Genomic DNA, 27,584 nt, shown 5'->3' with positions numbered 1-27,584 from the left:
TTTCTCCTGCTGAACGTCCATATTGATATCCACAATGCAGAATTAGCCAGGCGAAAGAGCTCTGTAAGTGCACCATCTGTATTGTTGCATATAGTAGCAAGTGGGGTGAAACCACAATAAGTGGATTGAAAGCCATGCATGAAAAAAAATGGCTTTGTTTTTTAAATACTGGGCAGCGCTACTGTATTAACCTGTCTGTGTCCTGCAGAAGCTGCTGCACATTTGGAAACATGAACTTGCTGCTGACTGGTGTTGAAGTGACACTCAATCTGATAATGGAAAGAGCAGAAATCAAACACAGAAAATAGAAAAAAAAATCTAGAAACTAAATACTAGGAAAAATAAATATTCTCCTTTGAAGCATTTCAATATTAAATATAGTATAGTATCAATATGAAATTAACCATTAACTTAGGTTTAAATTGATATCTTTAAAAAATAAAAAACAGTATTTTGCATGTTTTTGAACTGAACTGGTGTAACAGAAACTGAGGTAGGTTTTTTCTTTTTTGTTGGAGCAATTGTGCACACACATGACCTTTGACCTTTTTTGCTTGATTCAGACCCTCTGCAGGGAGTACCTGACCTTGTGCTAAAGGGCGTCATCTACTACTTGTACTCTCTTCACCAATTGTTGGATTAATCCAATGGTGGATTGACAAGTGCTTTAAAAATCATTCAACCTTTTATTTATTTTTATCAACAATACAAAAAAATACTGGTTTTAACTTCTACAATGTGAATATCTGCTGGTTTCCTTAGTTTTGTATAATAATAAATATATAATATGTTTTGTGCTGTTTAGATAAAGCAAGCAATATGGGCTTTCAGAAATAGTGATGGATATTTTTCCTGTATTAGATCAAGATGAGTCCAGACAGTTCAGTATTTTCTGAAATAGCTCAAACACCCTAAAGCCCTTAACTTTAAAATGAACATTTATCATATGATATACTCTAGCTACTGTACTTTCTGCATGTAACAACTCTAATCAAAGCATAAAAATAATATAAGGGGATATACAAAGTATTTTCAATTCAACTTTTACAAGAAATAATCTTAATTTGGTTAAACTGATGGATTTAATTGACAGAGTACATAGACCTAAACCTGTAGTCCTGCTAGACAGCATTTAATTGTAAACATATTTAAAATCTTCTCTTTGACTCATTTATAGCTGAACTATAAAGGCTGGAGTAAATGCTGCACAGTACTGTTCTCCTTTCCATACTTTATTAAACACTGCCATCTAGAGGCTGCCACTGAAATAAAGTTTCCATGAAAACTGTTAAAACATAAAACAAGTTTGCACTTAATTTAATAGTCAAGATCACTGAATGAATATGAATAGTCTTACATTTATTCATGTCCTTCTGACAAATCATACGCACAAATCCCGGTATCACAAAATATCTTCAGTAATGATGTAAATACAATGAAGCTAAAAGGACTCACCATGACTGGTCTCAGGTTATTAAATGTACAAACGTATTCAGCCAGCAAATAAAGCATTTACTGAAGCAAATCAAGGTTTTTCCTCATATTATCAATGTGCCTGAAGGATGATGTTCACAGTGCCCTAAAAAGCAGTACGCACATGGTGTGTCCTTGCAGTAAGTAAGAGAACTATCCGGTGTTGAGGTTTATATTACAGTATTACAGTATGTGGGAACATCTGAACCCTCACAAAATCAAAGAGGACATTTTCCGTTTACAGAAAAACAAAAAAATTGATTGCATGATTAAAAGAACAAATAAATAACATACAAGTGCAAAGTTTTGCCCTTAAAGCTTGATTGCGTGTTTGAAACAGTTTAATATTGACTAATCTCAAAGGGATTTTCTGCTACAGTACTTTTGACATGCTTCAGTAATGATATAGAATCAACAAAGAATGAAATCAAGCAGAAGGACATGCATGATGGTTTTGGCAGTGGTGGAAGAAGGTGATGATGCCCAAAGTGGCAGGTTGGCCTCAGCAGTAAATGACATCCTTTAAAACATGTGCATACAACAACTAAAACCTTTACTTGTAGATTTAATGTGTGACCAGCATTACAAAGAGCAATTACAGGCTCTCTGTAGGTGATCCTGTGCTTTGACCTCCGGGCAAGGTGAGAGAGAAAATTTACCCCCATATAGAATCACTTTTTGCTGTACAACCTCTGCCACCTTGGTTTGGTTAAATGGTCCCTAGTTAGGAAATATCAGTGTAGGAAATTCAAAATTTCAGACTCATATTCTCTTCTCCAGTGTCCCTGATGCTTTGGAAAATCCATACACAATCCAGCTATTTTCATTTAAACAAGTTTTTTCCCCCAGAAAAAAATACTATAAACAAATAGAAGTATTTATAAACAGTGTATTTTTGTTTGATTTTGTAATGTTAGTGAACAGACCACATCAAATAGGGTACTAACTGTCTCGTGTGAAATAAAGTACACCCACAGCCCCTTATAAATTGATTTTCATTTTGATGTTATTTGACACTGTTAATTACATAACATTCTTATACTTAAGCGTTAAAGCATCATCCTGGAATGGATGTTTAGGCTTAGCCTGGTCTGTATTCACACTACTACCAACACTGGACATTCAACTATTTATCCAGAACGTTTTGCTCAGATTGGCTAAAGCTGTTTCACAGCTTGTCATAACAGTTATTTATAACAGATATTTGTAAGTGTTTTTCCTCCTAAGCACAAATTCTAATATTTCAAATTAGCTGAGCTGCTTCACAGTCTTTCACAAGATCTACACAAAACCCCCTGGGGTTACAAGTCTGGGAATCACTGCTTTAACTGATCATTATTACAGGTCACTGTAGAAAACTGCGTGTTTATGCAGCAGCACCACCAGGGTTTTTGGCCACTTCAGCACCGTGGACAGCTCCATAAGAACCCATAATAAAAGCTGGCTAAAATGATCCCTCAAATCGCATCTGTCCAAAAACATCACGTTCAAAGACAACACATTACCCAAAGCACCCAAGAGCCATGCTTTCGGTGCAAGATGTCACAGCTTTGGCACCCACATCTCTCTCTTAAGCACATACATAACACTACTGACAAAAGTACAGAAGGACACATGGACATGCCAAACCCACTCCACTGATGGTTTAGCATACAAAGGAGTTTAAACTATCCACCTCTTAATACTGTTACAGAAAGCTACAAAGGCTTAGCTCATCAGGAGAGGGGCTTTCAGTATTAAAAAGAGAAAGTATCATAGGCCAGCACAATGTATCAAAAACAACAGGACCCAAAATCCAGGCTCCCTCTGTCTTTCCCCACAGTGGCACACTGAACAAGTTGTTCCTCAAAGGGAGGGGGGAACCTAGTTAGAACATTAGGCCCAAGAGACACTGGTACTAAAAATCAACCCTTTCCTGTGATATGCTGTTATTTTCCCTACAAAGAACGTGAGCTGGGTCCCACAGCGGCAGTGAGTGGAGCATGGTATTTTCTTTGGAACAAACAGCACTGCAGCGCATTGGCTAATAGAGCCAGGCTCCCAGAGGGAAGCTCAATATAGGACACTCTTCCTCTTCCTCCACTTGAGCTATTAATACACCCAAACAAAAGAAAAGAGGCTTAATGAGGCAGCAACGGGGAACTCATGTGAACTAAGTTAGACAAGAGGTTTGTAGTGTTTAGCTCCAAGGATTCCAGCTTTTCATATAGGCAATAGATCCTACTTTGCTGTTCCTATTGGGGCCAACGCTATGTGATTCAAAATACAGTATTTGTTACACCCTTTTAAGCACTATGTTTGGACCTATTTGTTTGGTCCTTTTAAATTGGCAAAAGCAATGCAACAGCAAAAAGAGATGCATAGATTTAAGCATGATAATGTGTGGATATGGATAATATAGACTGTGTATAGTATCTCTGAAGGAACAAACCATGACAAAATTCTATGTGTTAGGGCGTCTTTAACCAGCTGGACAAAACAAACAAAAATGGTGATATATAAAGCATTTTGTTGCATATTTGCATGAAAGGAAATATCTCATGCAGCTTAGAGCAGCTACCTTGAAGTTAATGCTTTGGTTCAGATTCAGAGTGCATTAAAATGGAAGCAGATGACGGAGTGTGTTTAAATGCACACAAGTAGTCCAACAAAGAATTTGTATCCTGTCTGAGCCGAAGAAACCGTTTCTAGGCAGCTTCACATACTGATCACAAATACCCTTGTATTTACAGACAGAATATAGTATTTAAACTACAACCATGGAAACAGACATATTTGCAAAATATAAAACACAGCATGGCATTTCACTTGCCTAACTACCTGGCTAACATCAGTATTGTAACATTGGGACATTACAATATTCAAAGGGGGTCTTGGTGAAAACATCCGACACACTTCAAACAATAAAACTTCAAAGTCCCAAATTAAATCTGCAATATTTAAATGTGCAAGTAAACAAACTTACGTCAGACACAAAGGAAAAAAGGGGCTGATGCACTAGGGGCTTAATACTAACCAGATATCTGCCTCAAAGTGACAGAAGTCACACAGTGTAAAGATACCATTCAGTCATGCAGTACAACTTGGTAAACAGGGCAAGGGATGGTGTTAAAAGTGAAACGAGTATTTGTCTGAGGTCTGTCCCCAGACACTTAAAAGTTTTCATAAAGGATCATTGTTCTGCATTAGTTTTAAGACAAGAAGCAACTTTTTACTATATTGCCTTAAAATGTCCATATATATCCCCCGCCTTTACACCTCAAACATGACCCATAGCTGACTGAAATGCATTTTTTTGGCACAAAAAACGTTCCACTTTAAAATCATGTCTTGTTAAATCTGCAAAGGAAGTTACTAGAAGCTGCCTTTTGGCATACTAGACCTCAGAAAAGTCAACCATAAACTTCTTGACGCACTGACCTCGCACTAAGCCGAACTTAATTTTCTATGTGGGACATTCTGCACAATCCAATTGGTCGCAGTGATAATGACACAATTAAGCCTTACACCATACAAGGCAAATCTACTGCTGGATTAAATACTCAATTGAGAATCAAACCAAGTGCAACAGCAGCAGTGCTGAGCCTTTAAGTGGTCGTACTCCCACATCAGAGGCAAAAATAAGTCTAAATATAGCTCTTCTTGTTGGGTCAGACCCTCAGAGGCAGCAGTATTCCCTGTACAACGATAAAACCACAGATTTGGCTGAAAATACTACATCTACATTTGGTTGCTTCTACAAAAAGATGTTTACTTTTGTTTCTTTAATCCTCATATACAAGGAAAATGATTTTTTTGACCACTGACAACAGCTGTAGTTCAGTCAAATTCACCAGTCTCCACAAATAATTTACATCAAATCAACAAACTGCATCAAAACCATTAACCAGTGGTTAAAGATATTAATCTCTTGTTGCTTATAATAATCTTACAATGCCTGCATAACTATGAATCAAGAACAGACTAGAAGAATGAATGTCTATGATGATTACAAAGAGGTATGAACAACCATTTGACTACATGAAACAGTCTTTGAGCTGGGAAAAACACAAACATACACAAAATATCTTATTCACCGTAACCATTATTTCTTTTCAGATCACTCTGAACCATAAATAATTTAATAATATAGCTTATCATAAATAAATTTCAGTCTGTAAAATTCACATATAAATACCCTGATCCATCTAGCAGAGACTTCCCAGAAAACAGAAGTGGACCCATTATATGTCACGCTGCAGCATGCTGCATTTCTTCTCCCCCTTTCACAATAAAATACAAAGCATCCATGTTGTAAACACTACGACTTTCCCTTTAAAACCTCTGCAGGCATGGACAAAGACAGCTAAATGGAGTAGATAGAGCTGTGATTTTATGATGAGACTGAAGATGTCTCTCCATTGCCTGTCTGGACCTGGGGCAAGAGGGCAGCCCTTTTCATCATGGACACCAGTGACAACTTCTTCCTGGTCCAGTCCCTGATTGATACAGTCTGTATGTGAAAGAAAGAGAGAAAGAGAGAAAGGGAGAGAGAGAGAGAGAGAGAAAAGGGGAAAGGCTATTGCTAGTGATGATTGATTGACTGATATTAAGGTGACGGCTGCTGCTCCTACTGCATGCTTGGTTTGGAGACGTGCGGACGTCCATGCAATTGAGCCAAAGGCAGAATGGACAGCGAGAAAGAGAAGAGAGCTGTCTCTACACCGTCCAACCTTTCCTGCGATTCACGAAATTGCCTGAAGATCCTTTTACGTCTTACTGTCCTTCTGAGAAGTGAAAGGCTGAAGGTGCTGGTTGGTGCTCAGAGTCTGTTCCCAGGGAAATGGGCGTGTTGGTGGGGGTGGTGAGAGGAGTTTTGCTGGACGGCAGCGGGTTGGTGTCGCCTTCGGGGAAAGTCTTCTCCTGAGACTGGGAGGAAGAGGACGAAGAATGGGTGCTCTCACTAGAACTGCTGCGGGTGTCTGTGCTGGTACTCGTCTTTTTCATCTTCCTCCTCTTGGCTAGTGGCGCCTTGTCCACTGTCTGCAGGCGGAAACCTTCCCGCTTACATTTATTAAATGCCTGGGACAAAAATAGGGGTACTGGTGAGACAGACATTATAGTAAAGATATTAAGAGATTTTACAAATGATTATTTTCATTTATCCTTGTAACAATTTCCTTTTTTAGTCCAAAACTGAAAGACTATCATTTATGTTTACTGGTAAAAAAAAAAAAGAAAAAAAAAAGCAACAAATCTTTAGCTTGAACTAAGGAATGTTTGGTGCTTTCAATAAATGTAGAAATGTTTTCTACCAGATTTTGACATAATACATGAAAAATAATCTATATTTGAATAATCTATATTTCATCTTTCATGTTGACCAGTTTAAAAGTGATACCAGCCCTGAGCAATAGTAAGTTGACAGTTTAAACAGCTGCTTAAACTGTTTTACACAATCTAAAATTGTGGAACCAGAACAGTTGAGAAACGATGACCAGTATCTAAAAAAGTCATTTCTTACATTGAAAGTAGCTTTAACGTAAGTGTGGACGGAGGCGGTGGAGGAGCCGAGAATGTCCGGGGTCATGAGTGGGTTGGAGGACAGCTGGCTGTCGTCCTGGAGCCAGGCATTGTAACGCAGGCCACACATCTTAATCCTCTTGTTTGGGTCGACCGTCAGCAACTCTGCAAAGACCGGACACAGATAATGACCTTTAGTGCTCTTAATAACCACAGTGAAAAGCTAAGCCACAACTGAACCACGAGAGGAAGTGATTGATTCCTCAGGTAGTTCAACTTCTCTAAGCTACTTTGTAAGTTAAATGTTCAGTCATAACTAACTGAGAATCACAAAATATAATAGTAGGGTATATATTCATAATAGGGATATATCTGTAAACCTTATGTTGATGAACACTAGAAAACCTGTAAGTTCAAGTACAATGGTCATGAGTCTTGTCCGCTCATTTCAGGTAATATTGAAATGTTCTTATTTTAGCTAAATGTAGTGCTCAGCATGCTTTAATTATGTTAGTATACAGTATACTAGAAAATGTATTTCAAAAAGCAGTCTTAATGTGCAATAATATTTGATTTCTGAAAAAAAAGTGCTTTATACTTTAATCCACGTGATTTAACAGTGAGCCAGCAGTCCCATTCACACCTTGTATCAGGTCCTTGGCCTGCTGGGACACGTTTCTCCAGGCCTCTCCCTCAAAAGAGAAATCTCCTTGTTTGATTTTCTTCATAATTTCCTCTGCACTGGTGTGGGTCAGACTCTTCTCTTGACACTGAAAAGGTACCTGGCCAGACAGCATGGTGTACTGCAAAGAAAGCAAAACCACACAGCTTGCTATTAAAAACAGAAGCTACGTTCAATTTCCAGCCTTAAATATCTACACTGTAAACATGTTGTATAGTCAGTGTAGCACAGGAAATGCTACTTTTTGTTAATATCAGATTGTGTGTGATTAGTTGCAGGCAGGCATTAAAGGGAAAATGCATCAACTGTTAAACATAACAACATTCTCGACCAATCACGACTGTCCATGTTTCCATGGTTATGCTGCATGTTGTTGACCATGGCTGGACCTCTACCAAACAGAGGAGCAGTTTGTGCTCACCTTGCTCTGCATACATTTGCCCTTAGATTTCTCATTAAAATGACAGTTGGGTACAGCCCTTTTGGCAGTGGAGGCTCTATCATGCCCTGAACTTTCTCTCTCTCCTGCCTCCCTCTGTATCTCAGCTCAATTTGCCTCCAGCCAATTATGCACATAGCTTGTCAGCAACCATTTCGTCAAAGCTCCATGAGGCACACTACTCCCATATCCCCCCCAGGGGGCGACGGTGCAAAGCAGCACTCGCACACAGGGGCCAGGGTCGGGATGGATGACTGGCCAAGTACAGAAGTCTCTCTCTCTATTCTTCACCCCATTGTGTACCTTCTCCTTCTCCTCTCTATGTCTCCCTTTAATTTTCCTCTTCCACACAGAAAAAGGTTGAATTAAAATGTCATTTTTGCTACTGGGAAGCAACCTTTCATTTTCAGCCTTAACCAGCTTTGAGAGCCAGACTGGTTGCTCTTCACTTCACGGTGAACAGTTAACTGTGTCAGCTCACAACAGGATGCCGAAGGGTGTAGCACTGAGCAAGAGAGGGAGATGAAAATGCATGCATACATACATACATGTGTGTATGCACAAGAACCAACACACACACACACACACACACACACACACGCACACGTACAGAGACACGCACACGCACACACGCACACACACACACACACACACACACACACACACACACACACACAGCAGCCAGAGTAAGTTAAAATAACAGCTGATTGCAAAATCAGAATGGCCTGTAGCAAATTCTTAATTCACAAACTTGAACACATCAACAAGTCAACAGCGTATGTAGCTTATGATTAAACATTAATTTGGTTTTAGAAATATTTCAGTTAAAATCTTTATGAAAAACAACAGCAATAATCTTTTTTAGTATGCCATTACTTTTATCTTGGTCACATTAAATAGTGCACTGTAGGCATTCTGTGTGCTCTTGATTTAAAGATAAATTCAGCACAAACTTGGATCACCTACTTGCTAAATAGGGGCATTTTGCAAACAAACAACATGGTACACAAAAAAGTTGTCTTTCCCATTTTTTGTTCAACCTGCTGTAAAATAAAATATTTATTTCTAAGAAAAGAAATACTGACATAATGGGCTGCTCACATGTTTGTTTCCTCTCAGAACAATGTCAAGTTGAATAGTGAATGATTTTGCATTAGTCTAGCTACCAGCACTTCATTTTAACCTGAGCATGGCTCTGCCGTCCCACATCCACTCACCAGAATGACTCCCAGACTCCAGAGGTCACAGGACTCATCGTAGCCATCATATTTAAGGATCTCTGGTGCAGCATACTGCAGGGTGAAGCAGGGAGTCTTCAGCAGCTGATTGTCTGGTGGTTTGAGGCGAGCAAAGCCAAAGTCTATGATTTTTATCTCGGAGTTCTCACTCTCGTCTGTGAAGAGCAGGTTCTATGAAGCAATTCAAGACACAGTCAGCAATCATTTCTCTCTGCTCTGCAAAACTGGTCCACTCAAGAGCTTACTAAATTGGACTTCAAGACTTGTCTGACCAGGTACTTTTGACCCATGTTAGGGTCAAACAATTTTACTCTTGTTTTGTAGAAGACTGCAGAGTCAGAATGACAATATGACAGATCATACCAGGTTCACAAAAACACAGTAATTCTCTTTTGAAAATGTGTGATCCAGTGATCTATAGTTATCACAGAGAGACAAGCTGCTCAGACAGAAAAACAGTTCTACTAGCAGCCCTGCTGCTCCTGAGTATACATCCAGTACCTCTGGCTTAAGGTCCCTGTGCACCACTCCTACATCATGCATGTGGCTGACAGCGGACACCAGTTTGCGCATGATGCGGCTGGCCTCTGTTTCACTGAAATGTTGCTTCCTACGGATCCTCTCCAGCAGCTCCCCTCCACCAAGTAACTCCAGGACCAGGTACGTGTGGAGCTACAGCAAACACACAAACGCACGCAATATTTACATTTCTCACCAATCTGCATTACAGCCATTTAATCTTTGACATGCTCTGAAACAGTATAGTAGGTGCAAGCATTCCTATGGCCTTCACAATTAAAGAAATAGTGCTGAGCATGTGTTAACTACTGTAGCATTAATCCTGCTTTCACAGCATGAACTGCAAGTTCAAAAAAGCTGAATGGTGACATGTGAACAGGGATTTTTCTGTTCTATAATAAATACAGTAAAAACAACCCATCCTTGATCCCATGAAGGCAAGATCAAACCATAATGGCCTTCAGTAAAAGCAAAAGGGGCCAAACAAAGTGGGAGGGCAATAATGTGTCTGGGCAGCAGGGTAGTGTTTCTCATTAGAGCTGTGTGTGGGAAACAAAAGGCAGGACTTGGACGAGGCAGCATTGCTTTGATCTGGGTCACAGGTCTCTGAGGTACAGTAATAACCCCACTGAGCTCATCAGGACTAAAGTGGTGCTCCTGGGCTTGAAAGGCCAGGGCTAATGAATCTGTAAACAGTCAGACACATAGACACACCTTCCAACTAAGCTACATACATTTGGAACATACGCACACTCAGTTTGTTGAGCTCAATTAACCACACAAGTGAATTAAGGTTGTTTGAAATCTAGGCTGTTTCTGATCAGTAGTATAGAATTGCCTATAGAATACAGCTGCTGTTTAATACTGACTAGTGTGAAATATTGAGCACATGGTGAGATGTTTATGGGACAATATGTGAAAAGATAAGCCAGAGACCCTGAGGGCTTCCAGCATCTTCATTAATCTGCCTTGTTCTAGTTTTAGGACTTAATAAGCCTGCAGTCCCTACAGGCCCCACAAAAAGCCACACAATACAGAATTTATGGTGGTGAGTGTCAATGCTGCCATGAACCTTACCTGGTCGTGGTAGATTTCATGTAATTTAACAATGTTAGGGTGGCCATCGCAGAGTTTCAGAGCTGCTATTTCACGCTGAGTCTGTGCCTCCATCCTACACCAAAGGAAAGAGCAGTTTTAGCCTCTTGAATAGGTCATTTTAGTCTGAACTGTCACTGTGTTACATGTTAGCAAATGAGCATTCTATTTTAAAGTGCATGAAGAAAAGAAGACAGCATCCTCAGCCAGTTTGCGTCTTTTTTTAGTTTTGAGCTTTTTCTTCTGCTTAGCATTTTCCCTACAAATCATCTAGGGAAGCCCATGACATCCAGTTCCAAAGTTCTCAGTGTTTTAACTTCAGAGGCATTTCCTTCATCCCCATTCAGCAAGTGCAGTTTGTCTCTGCAGCACCACTGACTACTGACCCCATATAGATTTTAACATAAGCATGGTTCAAAAACACAACGATGCTCTGACCAAAGTGTGATTTACTTTTCAACTGCCTATCTGGATTTAGGAACATGTGTTTGTGTCAATGGATTGTCCCAGTGAGGTTCGCTATTATTAAAGCCATAATGTTTGGTGCCATACTGTCAGTAGAGAGGTGTAGGAGTGTAGTGTAGGACTGCAGTCGACACACATCACAAACCCATTATTTGTAGTGGTAACTAACAAAAGAAACTAGCAGAGATATATTTACATTTTTAACACACATCTCACAACCTTAAAATCTGTGTAATCAAGCCGAATTACAATTGCATTCATCAGTATAACATAATATTTATTTTCTTGTGCAAGATTTGTTTAGAGATAACTGTCCAACACAAACAGCAGACAGTACCTCTTGCTGACAATCTTAACAGCAAATTTCTGTCCGGTCTTCTTGTGCGTGCACCGTCTGCAGATGGAGAAACTACCCTCTCCCAGAGCACTGTCCTTCAGGTCCATCTCATAACTCATATAGAAAGGTGAGTCCTATAGAGAAGAGCAGTGAACCAAAGCAAGTTGTCTAGTGAAATATATTTTTTTAATATTGAAGCATCACCAAAGAGACCAATAATTGCAAATGATGTAAATTAAAAACTAACCTCAAGTCTAAGTTCACTCAAAAAGAATGTATTTATTTAAAATTAAATCTTTCTTAGAACATGTCTATACCAGCAGGTTGCCAGGATTGTTAGGAGAAGTAAGTGCACACAAAGAAGTACACTGCTACCCTTTCAAAAGGCTGTACAGATACTGTACAAACAATAAAAAAGGAGAAAAAAAGTTCTAGTAGAACAAAAAGGAAGTGTGTGTGTGTGAGAGACTGAAGCCACACACATTAGCTAAAGTGTGTTTGTGTAGAGGGGTCCATTTATCTTACAGTACCTTCATCATAACGCTGCGGGCCACCGCTGCAGAGCCTGGTCTCTCAGAGCCCCCACACAGCTGGACAGGGTCATCCATCACCACATTCCTCTTAAACAGGATGGAGGGGGCCATAAAGGAGTAGCCCTGCACACAGAAAATCTTCATGTTCATATTTTAATAAAGACAAAGCAAAGATTTGGACAACAGAAAAGAACATTCCCACTGATGCAGTTTACAGTTTCATAAAGGACTGCACCAATGAAATCCCATTAATTATACTTTATTTTATATACATTTATAGACAATTTATTCTCTATATTTTCCACTTTACTTTAAAACTAAAAATTGTTTTGCATTTTTCTTCAATTGTTCCTGCGTCAAACCAGCATGTCAGCTCCACAATATTCTCAGTTCAGTTCATCTGAGTGACAGTGGCTGTCCAGCTGTTCCTATTGTTAGATCTGTCACTGTGAAGTGCCGCCTGCTTCTTTCCAGCTGTGGGGAGCCCAGTGCTTTGAGCTGGCATTAATCTTTCTCTTCCTTTATCACCGACACACACACAGCTGTGTGGTATGTAGTGACAGCCATGGATGGACGGAAGGATGGATGTTGAATGAATGAGATGCCCTAAATTGCTGGGCTTGAATATTTGATTGCTCTGCTGTGAAATTACATCTTGGCGCTCTTAATGCAATTTTAATTTTGTTTTGTGAGGCACCGTGGGGGAGCGAGTGCACGGTTTAAAATTGGGATTGCTGTCGTTATCTCAGAGATTGCTAGGCTTGCAAATTATAAAGACCACAAAATTTCAGACTATGTGAATGGCAGCTGAGAGCGAAAAAAGCCAAGATGAAGTTGGCAATCAAAGACTGAAGGCGTAACCGAGACAGACGTGGTGATGCTCTCAAAGTGTAACCTTTTATTCCATGAGAGAAGCCCGTTAATGGATCTATTGATCTACCAAGCTCAAGGATCCAGAAGGCAATCAGAGTTGAAATTTCATGCAATACATCAGACAGTCATCAGCTGGCACAGAGTTGTGGGCCATATTATGGTTCAAAGCTACATCAAAAATAGTCATTCACATCTGTTACTTCAATAAGAGCTGCATATGGCAGCAATTACTTCAATAAAAGACTCTTTAGTCAATTTGAATACCAATGCACACAGACAGACTCATGTTGACTTACAGCAACCTTTTGAGGACATTCAAAACTTCACTTGATTACTTCAATTGCTGTGGAGTATGTCAAATATAGTCACAGACAAAAAGCAGATAATGTATAATGCGATTTTTCATCCATGTCAACATTTCACACTGCCTGCAACCATAGCCCAGACACACATTAGCACAAAATGGATGCAAATATAAATGTTGCCCTGTGTAACAACCTGCAAGGAGCACAAAGGAATATTTCTGTCTGATAAAACACTCCATCCCACCTGGAAGATGCGGTCACAGTTCTGAGGCAGAGCTGCAGGGGAGTAGGTCGGGTCCAACTCTGTGAATTCATCTGCAAAGTTGCTGACGTCCAGCTCATCTCGAATCACAGGCTTAAATGGGGCAGGGACCTTCTTAGCTGCCAAGTCCTCCCAGTTAATTTTCTAAATTTAGAAAAAAGAAAAATACAAATAGTCTGTGGTCCATTTCAATCCTTATTAATGTTGTTTATATAAAAATGTTTTTTTAACTACTGCTAAGTTAAACCAACCAATCATATACAATTATTGTACATCCCAGCTAGTCATTTAATTTTTCTAAATATTGTGAAATATTACAGATAGGTAATGAGATCCACCTGGTAAAAGGGGTGTTTTTTTACATTCTCGGCTCCATTGGGACCCGAGCCTAATCGCTTCTTTGGATCTTTGATGAGGAGTCGCTGGATGAGGTCTTTGGCCAGTGGTCCCATATCTTTGGGGAAAGGAGGATCCTTCTTTGCAATCCTCCTGTGATGTGTAAGAGATATGGTCAGTGTTGTGGACTGATAATAACTTACTACAAGCTGAAAAATATGGCTGATGATCAGGCATACTTGACGATGTCTGTGTGTGAATTCTCATCTCCATCAACTGTGAAGGGTGAGCCTCCAGTCAAAAGCTCATACATCAACACACCAAGGCTCCACCAGTCCACTGCCTGGAATGCATGAAAGCACCCACCCACTTTGCATTAACACACTAAAAGAAAGATCTTTTGGAGAGCACAAAATTTAAAATTACAACTTACCTTGTCATGTCCAGACGTTCCTCCTTCCACTATTTCTGGAGCCATATATTCAATGGTACCACAGACAGAGAAAGTTCTTTCCACCTATTTGAAAAAAACAAAAAAAAACCCCACAATGCATCAATGCCAAACATAACACAAAATAAGACTCTTAATCTTAATAGACTCTTAATCTTTGCACCCCAAGACTTTTGTGTTGCTATGTTGTGAAATGCCTGCAAGTGGCTGGGATTATAAGAGTCAAATGTCAAATAAAATCCACTAAAAAGCCCACTGCAAACAGGGAAAAAAAAGCTGATTAAGAAAATACTTTTAAAGGATTTAAAGAAACAGGAAACTTTTCAAAAAATCTTAAAGAGAACACACCAATGAATCAATTTTGATGATTGTTGAGGTGTACTGTACCTGATCAAATTCTTTACTAAGGCCAAAGTCTGTGAGAACTATATGACCATTTGAATCCATTAAAATATTCTCAAGTTTTAGGTCCCGATAGACGATCCCAAGCTGCAATAAGAACATGAAACAGGGTCTATAACAACTGAAATGTAAAAAACAGTAGATGATCTCAGAACAGACACTACTTGGTTGTGCTGAGTCTGGGATTTACTTTGTGTAGATGTTCCAGTGCCAGCACAATCTCTCCACTGTACAAGGCTACTTCTTGCTCCTTAAACCGCACCCTTTGCACCAAGTGTGTGAAGAGCTCACCACCATTTACATAATCTGTAATAAAAGACATAATAGATAAGTTGACTAATTTTTCTGAAGATATAGGAAAATACTTAATTCCTCTGATTGAAATCTGTTTCTTTCCTAGGATTAAAAGGAAATCATTAACCATCTATTTTACTTGTGAAAACATAACACAGAGGTGATGATCTTTTGAATGTAGGCAGTTCCATATAATTATCCTAACCGAGAATGAGGTGCAGCTTGGTATCTGTCTGGAAGGCATAGTGAAGTGTGACGAGGAATGGAGATTGGCGGATGTGCTCCAGCACCTGCCGCTCTGACCATGTATGTTCAGCAGTCTTTGCCTTTTGCACAATAGTGGCCTTCTTCAAAACCTTCATGGCATACAGCTTCCCCGCATCATGACCACTCACTTTCCTGACCAAGAACACTTTGCCGTATGCTGGCAGTTAAAATAAACAAAGACAGAGGGTAAGGTTCAGTGGAAGTAAATGCTTAACCAAAAATAACACCTACAGCATGCTTAATATACCAAAAAACAGACCATTTTATATGCCAGACTGTCAAGCAAGCTATCATGTAACTGTCTGATGTTCTGTTCAACAAAGAGAGGGACCAAGGTTTTACTCACCTCCTGTGCCCAGCACCTTTAGTAGCTCAAAGTTCTCGATGCCTACCCGCTCTACATGGCCTGTCAGGTTGGCTGAAGCCAGACCAAAAGAAAAAAAGTAATATTAAATATTATTTCTTTCATATAACAAGACAAAGATGGCTTGAATGACAAAATGCATGGATACAATTAAATAACATATCAGATGTCATTTATGGCCTTTAATTTAATATATTTTTTCACCCCAACAAAAAATTATGTCAGTGACCTGAAATAACCTTGTTCTGTTAGACATTTTACCATTGACTAAACCTAATGCTTATCTAAGACATGAAAACATTTTGGTTTTTATTCACAACACTGTTAAAAACTTCTATTGCTGTTTGCAGATACATTATAAATCTCCTGTCTAAAATGATCAGCACCACATTAGACAATTCACTGGATAATTAGCATGACTGACATTCAAGACCTACAGTCACTAATGATGGCAAAGGAAGCTTTTGTGCACAAACAAGACTCAGGGATAGTTTTATCCCAAGGAGGATAAAGGTACTAAATCAATCCACCAAATACCCACTTTTCAAAACCTGTCCAACTAATTACCTTGCTGCACATTTGCAGAAGTAAAAGATTGCATGACTTGATCTATTTGTATATGTGGAAAATTGTAAATATACATTCTATTTTATTTTTAGGCATTGTTTTTAATGTATTTGCACCAAAGATATAAGACTGCACAATGTAAGTTAAATGTGCATGTGGAAAATTGTTAGATATGTATACTGATATAGGGAGCTGTATATTGAATTTTGTTGTCCTGTGGGGCACAATGACAAAGAATTTAATCCAATTCAACATACTAAGTACTAAAACCAAAACAATAAACATTTAAATAGATACAACTTGTGGATGCAGGTTGTAGCATAAAAGTCAAAGTCTGGATTTACATCTAGAAAACTTTAAATTTATATCACCTTCTATCTGCTGCATCTCTACATTATAGCTGTTCCTGCTCCTACATGATAAATAGATGGAAAGATGCTAAGTGAGCAGCAAGCTATTGAGTTGTGATAAAATTATCAGCCTATAGGCAAAAACATTGAAGAACTTCTGTTTATTAAATACTGTTTAGGCAGCCAAGTTGTAAATACACATGGGACTAATTAGCTGTTATTTCAAATAGCTGTGGACAATTTAAAACATGTGACCAATTGGGGAAGTCAGTGTGGTTAAAGATGGTAGATCACCTCATCTCACAGAGTTTTGTGTTGAAAACTGTAGCCCACGATAAAAATAATGCATTCTTGTATACTGATGCAAACACACTGTTTGACTCTGACAAAACTTAAAACCATGATATTAAACTCCATAATCACAGAAAGGTTGGAGACGTGGCCTTTAAACCACATCTTGTGCTAAAAAAATGTAACTCTTACTCAAATATGTAATATCAGATAGACCTTTCATGAAACTGCAAGCAAATATGCTACAATCCCAAGCAAAGGTCATTATCTTTCTAAGTTCTTCAGTGAATTCAGCACGTCAGTGACTCCTCATGTCTTTCTATATCAGTCTCCCAATACAGCTGACTGAGCAGAGCATGCATGACCATTGTAGTGAACACGTTCCTTCTGTCTCACACTCTGAAAATAGGCTACTGAGCAATTAAAGAGGCTGATTTCATCTTTTCTGCTGCTGTTCTTGAAACTAACAGGCAGTTCAAGTGCATACTGTTTCATTTCAAAACAACAACACTGTCCTTTAAAGATGAGGTCACAGGTTCAGGTTACATAACACCCATGTCAAGCTCACCCTGCCCCTGCCAAGGCCAGGTTTGATTTCAGTGTTTATTAATAGACTGACAGAGGTGTCCAGCTAGATAATGCTTACTGGAAGACAGGTTTACAATAGGGAAATATCTATGTTCCTCAAAAACAAGATTTCCTTAACACATGTATTTGATTGATTTCCTTAGTGATCAAACTTAAAAACACAACATCTAAATACAACTGAATTTCAACAAATCATTTATATTTTCATATTTACCATGATGACATTGTATGCAAAACGTAAATAAATAAAGGCTGAATGGGCTTGTTTATGCTCACGTTTACCTATATGGCCCCCACTGGGTCAAATACTACAGCTAGTGTGCAAAATTGGGTTAAGCTGATCCAGTGGCTAACATGCTGTGTGAAATGTAATACAAAAAAGGTAGAACAACTGAACAGGCTGCATATTTAGGGCAGGGCAGTAAATGGGGGTGCAGCATAGTCATGTTGCAGCCTGAACAGTAGCACTGTCATTATAAACCAGTTGCAGCTCAGGCGGTGTCCAACTTCATTCAGCAGCTCTCTGCATCGAGTCAGTAAACTTCCCACTCTACTGAACATAACCAACATCACTGAAATATTAATAATGAACATTTGTATACTGTACCAATATTTTTTGGAGTTTGTGAGATTCTGCTGGGGCATGTCAACACTTGTTCACCTTTTACAAACAATCAATTAAATGACACCTCACATTCAGGATGATGCTGAGTTTGATCAAATTCACAAGGCCAGCCAAGACACGAAAGCAGTTACCTGTGTGCTAACGTTACCTGCAGTGACTGTATACATCTGTGTAGCGTTAATGCAACCACGCTAACGTTAGCTCTTCTGACTTAACAGCATTGCAGCTATGTCTGCTCTTCCTTGGTTAAGGAGAAGTTAGCTTTGCATGCTAACAAATCCAAGCAATAACAGAAAAACCAACTTAACTAGTAATTGACGTTGGGTTATTAAGACGTTAACAGTGTCATGTAGCAAAATTTCTGGCGATTGTCTGAATTAACCCAGTTAGGGTAACAGCTAGCTTAAGCTAATGTTTTTACCCGGGTTGACCACAGTTATTAAGTGGTAGTTAGCTACCGTTAGTAACGAGATTAGTTAGCTAACGCTGGCCTGCGTGAATTAGCAGTAACTTGTCGTTACAAGAAACAAGGACAACTGGCTAATGTTAGCCTTCGTTTGCCATTTCTGGAGCTGAGTAACGTAACGTCAATGTTTGAGCTTACTACAAACGCCCATTGACAGTGACAGCTGGCTCTTCCAAGCTAACCAGCTAACATTTCTCCCCTGACAAGTCCAGGCGTCTCCAAACAATAGAATGCCAATTGAAACCTGCAGCCTTGGAAGTTAGCTAACTTACCGTTCTTCAGCTCATGTTTCACAGTAAACAGGTCACCCTTTCTGGAAGATCCCTCCATCGGGGATGGCATCGTAATTTCGTGCTCCAATTACGTTCAAAGATGCTTTTCAGACAAGGTTGCGTTCACCTCGCGAGCTAGTTTGTAATATGAACATGCCGTAAACAACGCATACAGCAAGATAATGAAACACCTGTGATACAGGCGTCACGCTGAGCAGATACACAAGCAGAATGATATTAGTAAACCCAGCAGCAAGCAAGCCCCAAGGAAACACTTGCTCCTTCCAGCACACAACCACTACCACTATCTTCGCTACCAGACAGTCCCTCGTCGCTGATTGGTGTTGCTATGTGAACATCTAGCGTCTGATTGGATGTATTAATGTTAGCGACACAAGTTCCCGCCTACCTCAAATGACTGGCGCTGTGTTAAAATTGAAGTGCAATCAATTGATCATTAAAAGAATATAATATGTTTTTATAGTGTTTGCATAACACTATGTTAAATATTACAAAATTGTCTTTGATGTGTTTTGATTTCATAAAATACGCTTATTGGTCCAGCACAGTGGTGAAGATTTTCCTGAAGTAGGTTATTATGTTAGTAGTGTAGTTTTACATTACTGTTAAAAATTCTACTCGATTACATTTTTGTCCAAATATTTATTGCTTCACTTCACGTGTATTCTAAAGATATAGTCACTAGTCAGTCGATAATTTAATTATTCGATTATATTTATTTATTGTCATTTGTTTATGTTTTCATTTACGGTAATAGTGAGACAGGCTTGTTGTAGTCTTAAAAGCTTGGACCTGGTAGGATATAGAAATCATGCAAAATAATAAGTGCTGCTAGTGAGTAAATGATTCAAAAGACTGGTCTATAACTCAGGTATGGAATAATCTCACTCAAGACAGCTGTAGTGCGCCATTTGCCAAATGTAATGTAATTCTCCAATTTGTGCACAGGGTGTCACCTTTTTGCTGCCATGAATGTAGGTTATAGGTCACGTAGGATGCAGCCCAAAGACAAAAAATGCACACGTTTTGACGAAATTTTGAATGGATATTCAGATTTGACCTCTCTAGGATTTAAAAATTAAAGCTTATCTTCAACTTCTCATATTTGCGTTTGTGTATTTGCCCTAGAAGATGCCCAGATGCAGTTCTGTATTTACCTTGCCATTATGACAGTTGAATACAGAAAACACATTTTCAAATCTAAATCAAAATTCCCCGGTGTAAAAAGGAATTAATAAATACATAGTAATAGTTACGTTTACTAGTTTAAAGTCAGCTTTCTGCCACCACCTTGTGTTAGCTTGCTGTATTGCTATTATTTAGTCTAGTGATTTTTATATTGTATGTTTTCCTGTGCATACATTTGTTCTAACTACAGTAACTTACAATTTTTCCTGAAAATTAAAAAAAAAAATCTTCGAAATTAGACAGGGGACTCGGTCTTACCATTCAGGCAGGACCCAGCTGTTTTTTCTTTTTGTTTAGAAGCAGCCCAGTTAAGCTGCGTTTTGTAGTCCTTGACCGTCCAATGGGCTGCGAATTCCTCACGCTCAGCCAGTGGTAAATGGGTATTCTAAATAACCCCCAATCAGCTTCTAGAGTCACTTTTCCGGAAGTGGCAGAAAATCGCCAGCTTTCTTCACACCGCTGTAGTGACCTCCACTCCGAAGATGGCTGGTATTCGAGCCCTTGGTGTTCTTTCCAGATTGACATCAAGGAGATATGCTCTCTTCACAGGTAGAATACAAGAATTTGCTATATATAGTGAAAGAAAACCCGTGCAGAAAATGATAGGTTTGCAAAGCGCCCAATTAGCTTGTTATATTAGCTGTTAGCTCCGCCAATGCAGTAGTAGTGCATCATGCAGTTTGTTTCTTTCAGCAGATGTACATGTCAGTGGACGTTTAACAAGATTATTCCTTGAAAGTGGAACTTTTGAATTGTTTTCTTTTAAAGAGCACACATACGGGTAAACTTGCTCTTTGTGTAAGATAGCTAACTTAACGCTAGCTGCTACGGCATCACGTAAGTCAGGTGGGCAGCTCGGTTAGACATTAAAGTTGTAAATCAGAAGGTTATCTTCCAATTTGGCTGTAACCTGTACGTGTCAGGGCAGTTTTAACGAAGCTTTGACACAGATTAGACCTGTGCTATTCATTCGCCATTGCGATAGTGTCAGTCACTATCAATGGTAGGCGGAGAATCTAGGTGAAGGGTCATTGTGCACTGGATTGCACCGCGTGGGTAAAACCGACTGAGGTCATGATAATATTATCTCGTAACTTGTAATTCATGTCATGTGAATTTTTTATATTTAGTTTGAATACAGTTTTTAGGGCTTATGTTTTTAATATGTGGAAACTATGAAGCATGTAGGTTGGAATAGTTAGAAAGCATTTTAGTCACATGACTGTAATTATATATTGTTTACTTTGAATTTTCTCTTCACAGGTAATGATTGTCGCTCTTTCTCAGTAGCTCCTGCCATGCTAGGTAATTCTAAAGTCATTGCACATGTTTATAGTGTATGTGTAAAAATAGGTTAATATGTCCAGTGACATAATTATTTTCTCACTGTAGTTTATCCTCCTTTTCTATTTTTAGCCAGAACACATGTGAACTATGAAGTCAAGGATGATGTTGCTGTTATACGGCTCAATGACCCAAACCACAAGGTGTGAACTCATTAAAAATGACTGACGGTTTTCATTTGTGGACCGAACTGTGAACCTAATTGTCACTTCTTCTAGGTTAACACCCTGTCAGCTCAAATGCAAAAGGAGATGTCAGAAGTAATGAATGAAGTGTGGGCTAACAATGCTGTTCAAAGTGCTGTAGTCATCTCCTCAAAGCCAGGATGCTTCATCGCAGGGGCTGATATTACGTAAGAGAAGTCTCTTTAAATCCCTGACTCCTAAATTTTGAAATGTCTGTGTGGTATTTTAGTCAAGTAATGTGGCTCCTATGCTAATTGCATTGCATTTTTCTGCTTATCTGAAGCAAAAATATATGATATTACCATTAAAATGTTCCATTGCCTTTTGAAGTCTTCTTGTGTCTTGGATTTTCTGGAATTCTTGTAATATACCCTGTGTCTGCTACAGTATGATCCAGGCCTGCAACAGTATAGAAGAGGTCACCAAACTTTCTCAGGAAGGACAGAAGATTCTGGAGCTGATTGAAAAATCTCCTAAACCCATTGTTACTGCCATCAATGGCTCTTGCTTAGGGGGAGGCTTAGAGGTAAAAACAAATCATCTAAGCAACCAGTTTATATGTTTGACTCTGCTGGAAGTATTTGTCGAGGATGACTGATGATAACGTGTAATGGGCTCTTTTTGTATTTCAGTTTGTTATTGCCTGCCAGTACAGAATTGCAACAAAGAACAACAAAACAGTTCTCGGTACTCCTGAAGTAATGTTGGGTCTCTTACCTGGAGCTGGTGGTACTCAGAGACTTCCCAAAATGGTCTGTACTAAAATTATATTCCCTAAATTTCCATTGCTGTCCCTCAAAGTTAATTACCTGCCTTTCAATGAAATACAGACACACCTTGTATACAGTGCATAATATATGAAAGCATGCTATAACAGCACAGCACTATTTACATATGTTTTTTTTTTTCATTAGGTTGGCCTACCCAGTGCCTTGGACATGATGCTCACAGGAAGAAATATCCGAGCAGATAAGGCCAAAAAGATGGGACTTGTTGACCAACTTGTAGACCCTTTAGGTAAATAAAACTTTAACTGTTTCTAATAGGTAGTTTACAGTTTTACCACATGTAGACATTGTTATCTGTGACCCTTGCTCAGTGTTTGAATTAGAATGAAACTGTTAAAATCAATCCTTGCATGATTTTAAAAAATATTTTTTTATTTTAGGACCTGGACTGAAGAGTCCAGAGGAGAGAACGATAGAATACCTTGAGGAAATTGCTATTGAATGTGCAAAAGGGATTGTTAACAAGAAGATCGCTCTCCGCAAAGAGAAAGGCATGATGCAGAGTAAGTTGTCCTGTAGTTACAGAGCATTTCACTCTTTGTAGTCCCTTATATTTCATCGTTTCATCATGAATAAAGAAATATATACTGTATCACAGAGTCAAAGTTCTTTCTCCATAGAAATTCAAGACTACGTTATGAGCTTGCAGTTTGTAAGGAATCAGATTTACAAAACCGTCCATGATAAAGTCATGAAGCAGACCAGGGGACTTTATCCAGCACCCCTGAAAATTATTGAAGTAAGTAAAAGATTCTTCTAAACAACAACTTGCTACATCTCTAGATGATTTTGGAAGAAATTAAAAAGATAATAATGACCTAAAATACTAAAAGTAAGAGGGCTCCAAATAGTGTGCAGTTGAATTTAATTTTTTTTCAGCGTGGAAAATGAATGCCAGAGTGACACTTTTGTGTCAACTGAATAAATTGACAAATAAACAAAAGCATTCACTGGCCACAGCTTAGTAATTGTGATTTGCTGGTTTGAGGATTTCTTCGCTAGACTACCTATGTCTAGGTAGCTACCCATGACTACATATGTTTCTTTTGTGATATCTGTTTTCCTAATTATCTTATGTTTTTAGAAAATTTGTCTCATTTTTAATGCGGCTTGAAATTAAACATTTGTCTTGTGTTGTTTCCCCCTCTCAGTGTGTTAAGACTGGACTTGAACAAGGCCCTGTTGCTGGATACCTAGCTGAGTCTCAGGTAAGGTTTGTTGGCTTACATCATAGGGAAATTTAAAAAAGTAAATTGTTTGATGAAATATCACGTGTACACATTCACATTTCCAGTTTAGGACACCTAGTCTAATCATTAGATATGATTACTTATGTGTAGCCTTGTCTAGTTGTAATGTTTTATGTAGTACCATGGGTCCCTGAGGAAGATTGTCACTTCACTGTGCACTGTATTCACTGTAAATGGCAGAAACAACAATAAAAGCTACTTGACTTGACTATTACAGAATTTTGGGCAGTTGGGGAAAACCTCAGAATCAGCAGCCCTGATTGGTCTATATCACGGTCAAGTAGCATGCAAAAAGAACCGCTTTGGAACCCCTCAAAGAGAAGTGAAGTAAGTGTGTATTACTTTCACACACTATTAACACGTGATCAACCAGAATTTAATATGTCATGGTTGAATACTTGGTTGCTCTGATTGGGAATCCAGGTCTCACTGACACATTTACACTAATGCTAAACAGATGACTTTGTTCTGAAGAACGCATGAGTCTTAAGACCTTCCTATCATAAAGTTATTCTGTTTCTTTATTTAGGTGGTAGATAAACTGTCTGACTTTCTTTCTGCCAGGACTCTTGCCATTTTGGGAGCAGGTCTGATGGGGGCAGGTATTGCTCAGGTGACTGTGGACAAAGGTGTGCACACGATCCTGAAGGACACCACTACAGATGGATTGGCCAGGGGAGAGCAGCAAGTTTACAAAGGGTAGGTTTTTATTTATATGTCAGATATTTGTTTTAGTTGCTTTGGTCATTGAAAATGTTTTATTTGAACAGGTTAATTATTGAATACACATCCTATATGTAAATATAGCAGATACACCTATTCAGAGTTGCCTGAAAACATGAAAGTACTGTAGTGGTACATAGCATAGAATTGATATAGCCTTCCTTGTGTGATCTTAGTGTGTTGATGTATCATTTGACTTTTATCTTGAAAAAGACTGAATGACAAGACCAAAAAGAAGAGCATCACATCATTTCAGAGGGACTCCATACTTTCTAACTTGACCGGCCAGCTGGATTACCGTGGTTTTGAAAAGGCTGACATGGTTATTGAAGCTGTGTTTGAAGACATTAAGATCAAACATGCAGTCCTGAAGGAGGTTGAGGCTGTAAGTGACTGAAGAGACTTTAGTTGGTCTAACTGATAAAGAGAATGTACTCATAATAGTTCAGTAGTTAAGCTGAGACTTTGAACTATGATCTGACAAACATTTGCATGCAGGTGGTCCCACCTCACTGCATATTTGCCAGCAACACATCTGCTCTGCCCATCAAGGATATTGCTGCTGCCAGCAAAAGGCCAGACAAGGTTTGGACTTAAGAACCTTGTAACTTAACTGTCCTAGTTTGCTTCTAAATTAAATTAAAATAATCAATGTTGCTGAGTGTTTTCACTGTATTCTTAGGTGGTTGGAATGCACTACTTCTCTCCAGTTGACAAGATGCAGCTGCTTGAAATTATAACCACTGATCAGACGTCAAAGGACACTACGGCCTCTGCTGTGGCAGTCGGTCTGAAGCAGGGCAAAGTCATTATAGTTGTTGGGGTGAGCTTTAGTTGCTTTTTCATTGTGAAGTTAATAACAAATGAATACCTATTAAATATTCACAACATAGCATAAAAATGACCAGTACAGTGAGTTTGGAAGTAGTTGACCTGATTCAATAATATGACACAAATGTCTGCAGGACGGACCAGGATTTTATACGACCAGGTGTTTGGCTCCCATGTTGGCTGAGGCAGTACGAGCGCTTCAGGTTAGTGATATTATATTACAGTGCAAACTACAGCTGTGAAGATGCACAGCACTAAGATCGGCAGAATCCACTCCAAATATATTCATTACTTTTGGATAACTGTTCATAAATCTGCATTGTAAAGTGACCTTGGGGATTTTAATGTGTATATAAATATAATGTATTATTGTTATTATTATAAATCCATAAAATCTATAGTATTAATTTAAGCATTGTGCATTTACAGGAAGGGGTTGACCCCAAGAAGTTAGATGCACTCACCACAAGCTTTGGGTTCCCTGTCGGTGCAGCCACATTGGCTGATGAAGTTGGTATTGACGTTGCTGCCCATGTAGCCGAGGATCTCGGCAAAGCTTTTGGCTCTCGTTTTGGTGGCGGAAACGTGGACGTTCTGAAGACCATGGTGAACCTGGGATTTAAGGGTATGGGAGGTCACATTTAAGGAATCTGTTCAAATGTTAGTTAAATAAAGTACTGAGCTATAAATATTTAATCTTTTTTTATTTCCCCTCAAGGCCGCAAATCAGGAAAGGGTTGCTACATCTACCATGCAGGAACCAAACGCAAAGATGTCAACCCAGAACTTGGAGAACTCCTGGAGAAATTCAAGATGACTCCAAATCCTGCCGTGTAAGTTAGCACTGGACAATTGCAGTAACACTGCAGCAATTTTAATTTACTTTGTTCATATATCATTATTAGTAGATGCTGTTAATTTTAACAGCAAGTGAAATAGATTTTTATTTATTTTTTTTTTTTTTTGATAGACAAAACCTATTGAGCTTTTAACTTGGTTTATTATGAAAATACTCATTTTTACATGTGAATCTCTTTACAGTTCATCAGACTCTGATGTGCAGTACAGACATGTTTCACGATTCGTCAACGAGGCTGTGCTGTGTTTGCAAGAGGGTATACTGAATAGCCCCTTGGAGGGAGACATTGGGGCTGTGTTTGGGCTGGGATTTCCCCCCTGCCTTGGAGGTCAGGTTTCAGTCTTAGTCATGGTCATTTGAGCCATTTTTGCTCAGTAGCTGTAACCTCTTTCCATGAAGAGATCATAACCCCTCAATATGGTGTCCTTTTGTTCTCTGTGTAGTAGTAACAAAACATTGTAGGGTGCAGTAAAGATCTTAGGAGTAAATTTACTTGCCTTCCAAGTGTTTGTTCTAACTTTAAATCCAACTGTATTTGTAGTAACCAACTGGTATTTGTAAAAAAGCTCTTCTGTTCAGATCGTAATGAAAAAAAAACAAAGTGATATCCTTATCATTCATTTAACATAGAGATTGCTGTGATAATATTAACAAAATATCTTGCTGCTTACAGGACCTTTCCGTTTTGTGGACACCTTTGGTGCTGACAAACTGGTGGCAAAGATGAGGACGTACGAAGCTGTTTATGGGAATCAGTTCACACCATGCCAACTCCTACTGGACCATGCAAAAGATTCTAGCAAGAAATTTCACAAGTAACCGACTCACCATGTGTGCCAGAAACTCCGGTCTGTCACTAAATTGGGCTTAGCATTTACTTAATGAGTGCAGACAAACCTACTAAAAGATAAGCTCAGTTGCTGGTTTATTAGACACATCTAGCTAAACGTAATGTTGTCAAACACAACAATCCACCAAAAAACAGTCCTGCCTTCATGAATGTTCAGTGTTCGTTCATTTAACTGTGATCATTTTGAAGGCCATAGATTATTTATATATTACTATATATGTTTTTATTATTATTATTATTATTATTTAGTCTAACTTTGCAGATATAAATGAAGCCTGCAAAATGAATCCACTCCAAAAACGTTTTGAGCTACAGTGAATGTCCCTAATAAACTGGCAAGTGGGTGTGTTTCAGTATGTTTTTTTTTGTACATTAGAGGGTGTCTTTAATGTTTAAACACTTGTACATTTTGAGCTTGAATAAAGATTTTTGCTACTAAATCAAAGCAGCATCTTCCCTTCTAGGTGCGTTCATGTGTTTGTTGGAGGATAAATGACTATAATTACAGAATTAGAGTCTATCTGTGGAGCATGAAGGTTTGCTCAAATC

At 38.7% G+C, this 27,584-nt stretch overlaps 2 protein-coding genes across 3 annotated transcripts; one reads left to right on the top strand and one right to left on the bottom strand.

Annotated features, from left to right (window-relative positions):
- Window positions 1-1,288: 1,288 nt before the first annotated feature.
- rps6ka5 (ribosomal protein S6 kinase, polypeptide 5) lies at window positions 1,289-22,121 on the bottom strand. Of its 2 annotated transcripts, none has more exons than XM_026314232.1 (17): window positions 22,037-22,121; window positions 15,820-15,891; window positions 15,412-15,630; window positions 15,103-15,218; window positions 14,898-14,999; window positions 14,493-14,576; window positions 14,299-14,402; window positions 14,062-14,212; window positions 13,706-13,867; window positions 12,281-12,406; window positions 11,751-11,884; window positions 10,931-11,024; window positions 9,836-10,006; window positions 9,314-9,505; window positions 7,619-7,778; window positions 6,977-7,140; window positions 1,289-6,534 (listed from the first exon to the last, which is right to left on the bottom strand). In XM_026314232.1, the coding sequence occupies exons 1-17, from the start codon at window positions 22,050-22,052 to the stop codon at window positions 6,229-6,231; spliced, it is 2,373 nt and encodes a 790-aa protein (XP_026170017.1). In that variant the 5' UTR covers window positions 22,053-22,121; the 3' UTR covers window positions 1,289-6,228. The 2 variants fall into 2 exon arrangements, with proteins under 2 accessions (XP_026170017.1, XP_026169937.1); XM_026314152.1 differs by lacking the exon at window positions 22,037-22,121 and adding an exon at window positions 18,997-19,283.
- On the top strand, window positions 20,641-27,475 carry hadhab (hydroxyacyl-CoA dehydrogenase trifunctional multienzyme complex subunit alpha b). The gene is made up of 20 exons (XM_026314346.1): window positions 20,641-20,754; window positions 21,469-21,510; window positions 21,622-21,692; window positions 21,768-21,901; window positions 22,122-22,260; window positions 22,367-22,486; window positions 22,649-22,751; window positions 22,903-23,025; window positions 23,143-23,261; window positions 23,674-23,730; window positions 23,990-24,099; window positions 24,337-24,471; window positions 24,709-24,880; window positions 24,994-25,080; window positions 25,178-25,318; window positions 25,461-25,529; window positions 25,756-25,951; window positions 26,045-26,159; window positions 26,368-26,513; window positions 26,859-27,475. Exons 1-20 carry the CDS (start codon window positions 20,688-20,690, stop codon window positions 27,002-27,004), a joined length of 2,292 nt encoding a protein of 763 aa, XP_026170131.1. The 5' UTR covers window positions 20,641-20,687; the 3' UTR covers window positions 27,005-27,475.
- Window positions 27,476-27,584: the final 109 nt, after the last annotated feature.

This window comes from Mastacembelus armatus, chromosome 22 (genome assembly GCF_900324485.2).
Source record: "Mastacembelus armatus chromosome 22, fMasArm1.2, whole genome shotgun sequence".
Lineage (NCBI taxonomy): Eukaryota > Metazoa > Chordata > Actinopteri > Synbranchiformes > Mastacembelidae > Mastacembelus > Mastacembelus armatus.
The sequence above is the reverse complement of the archived record's forward strand: the minus strand, read 5'-3'. Positions and strand labels throughout refer to the sequence as shown.

Coding starts and splice junctions, on each gene's coding strand:
- rps6ka5 (XM_026314152.1), bottom strand. CDS start 19,066: ATGCCATCCCCGATGGAGGGATCTTCCAGAAAGGGTGACCTGTTTACT. Junction 15,631..15,819: donor AAAGGTGCTGGGCACAGGAG/GTGAGTAAAACC, acceptor TTTAACTGCCAG/CATACGGCAAAGTGTTCTTG. Junction 15,000..15,102: donor CACTGGAACATCTACACAAA/GTAAATCCCAGA, acceptor TTCTTATTGCAG/CTTGGGATCGTCTATCGGGA.
- hadhab (XM_026314346.1), top strand. CDS start 20,688: ATGGCTGGTATTCGAGCCCTTGGTGTTCTTTCCAGATTGACATCAAGG. Junction 25,530..25,755: donor AGGCAGTACGAGCGCTTCAG/GTTAGTGATATT, acceptor GTGCATTTACAG/GAAGGGGTTGACCCCAAGAA. Junction 26,514..26,858: donor ATTTCCCCCCTGCCTTGGAG/GTCAGGTTTCAG, acceptor TGCTGCTTACAG/GACCTTTCCGTTTTGTGGAC.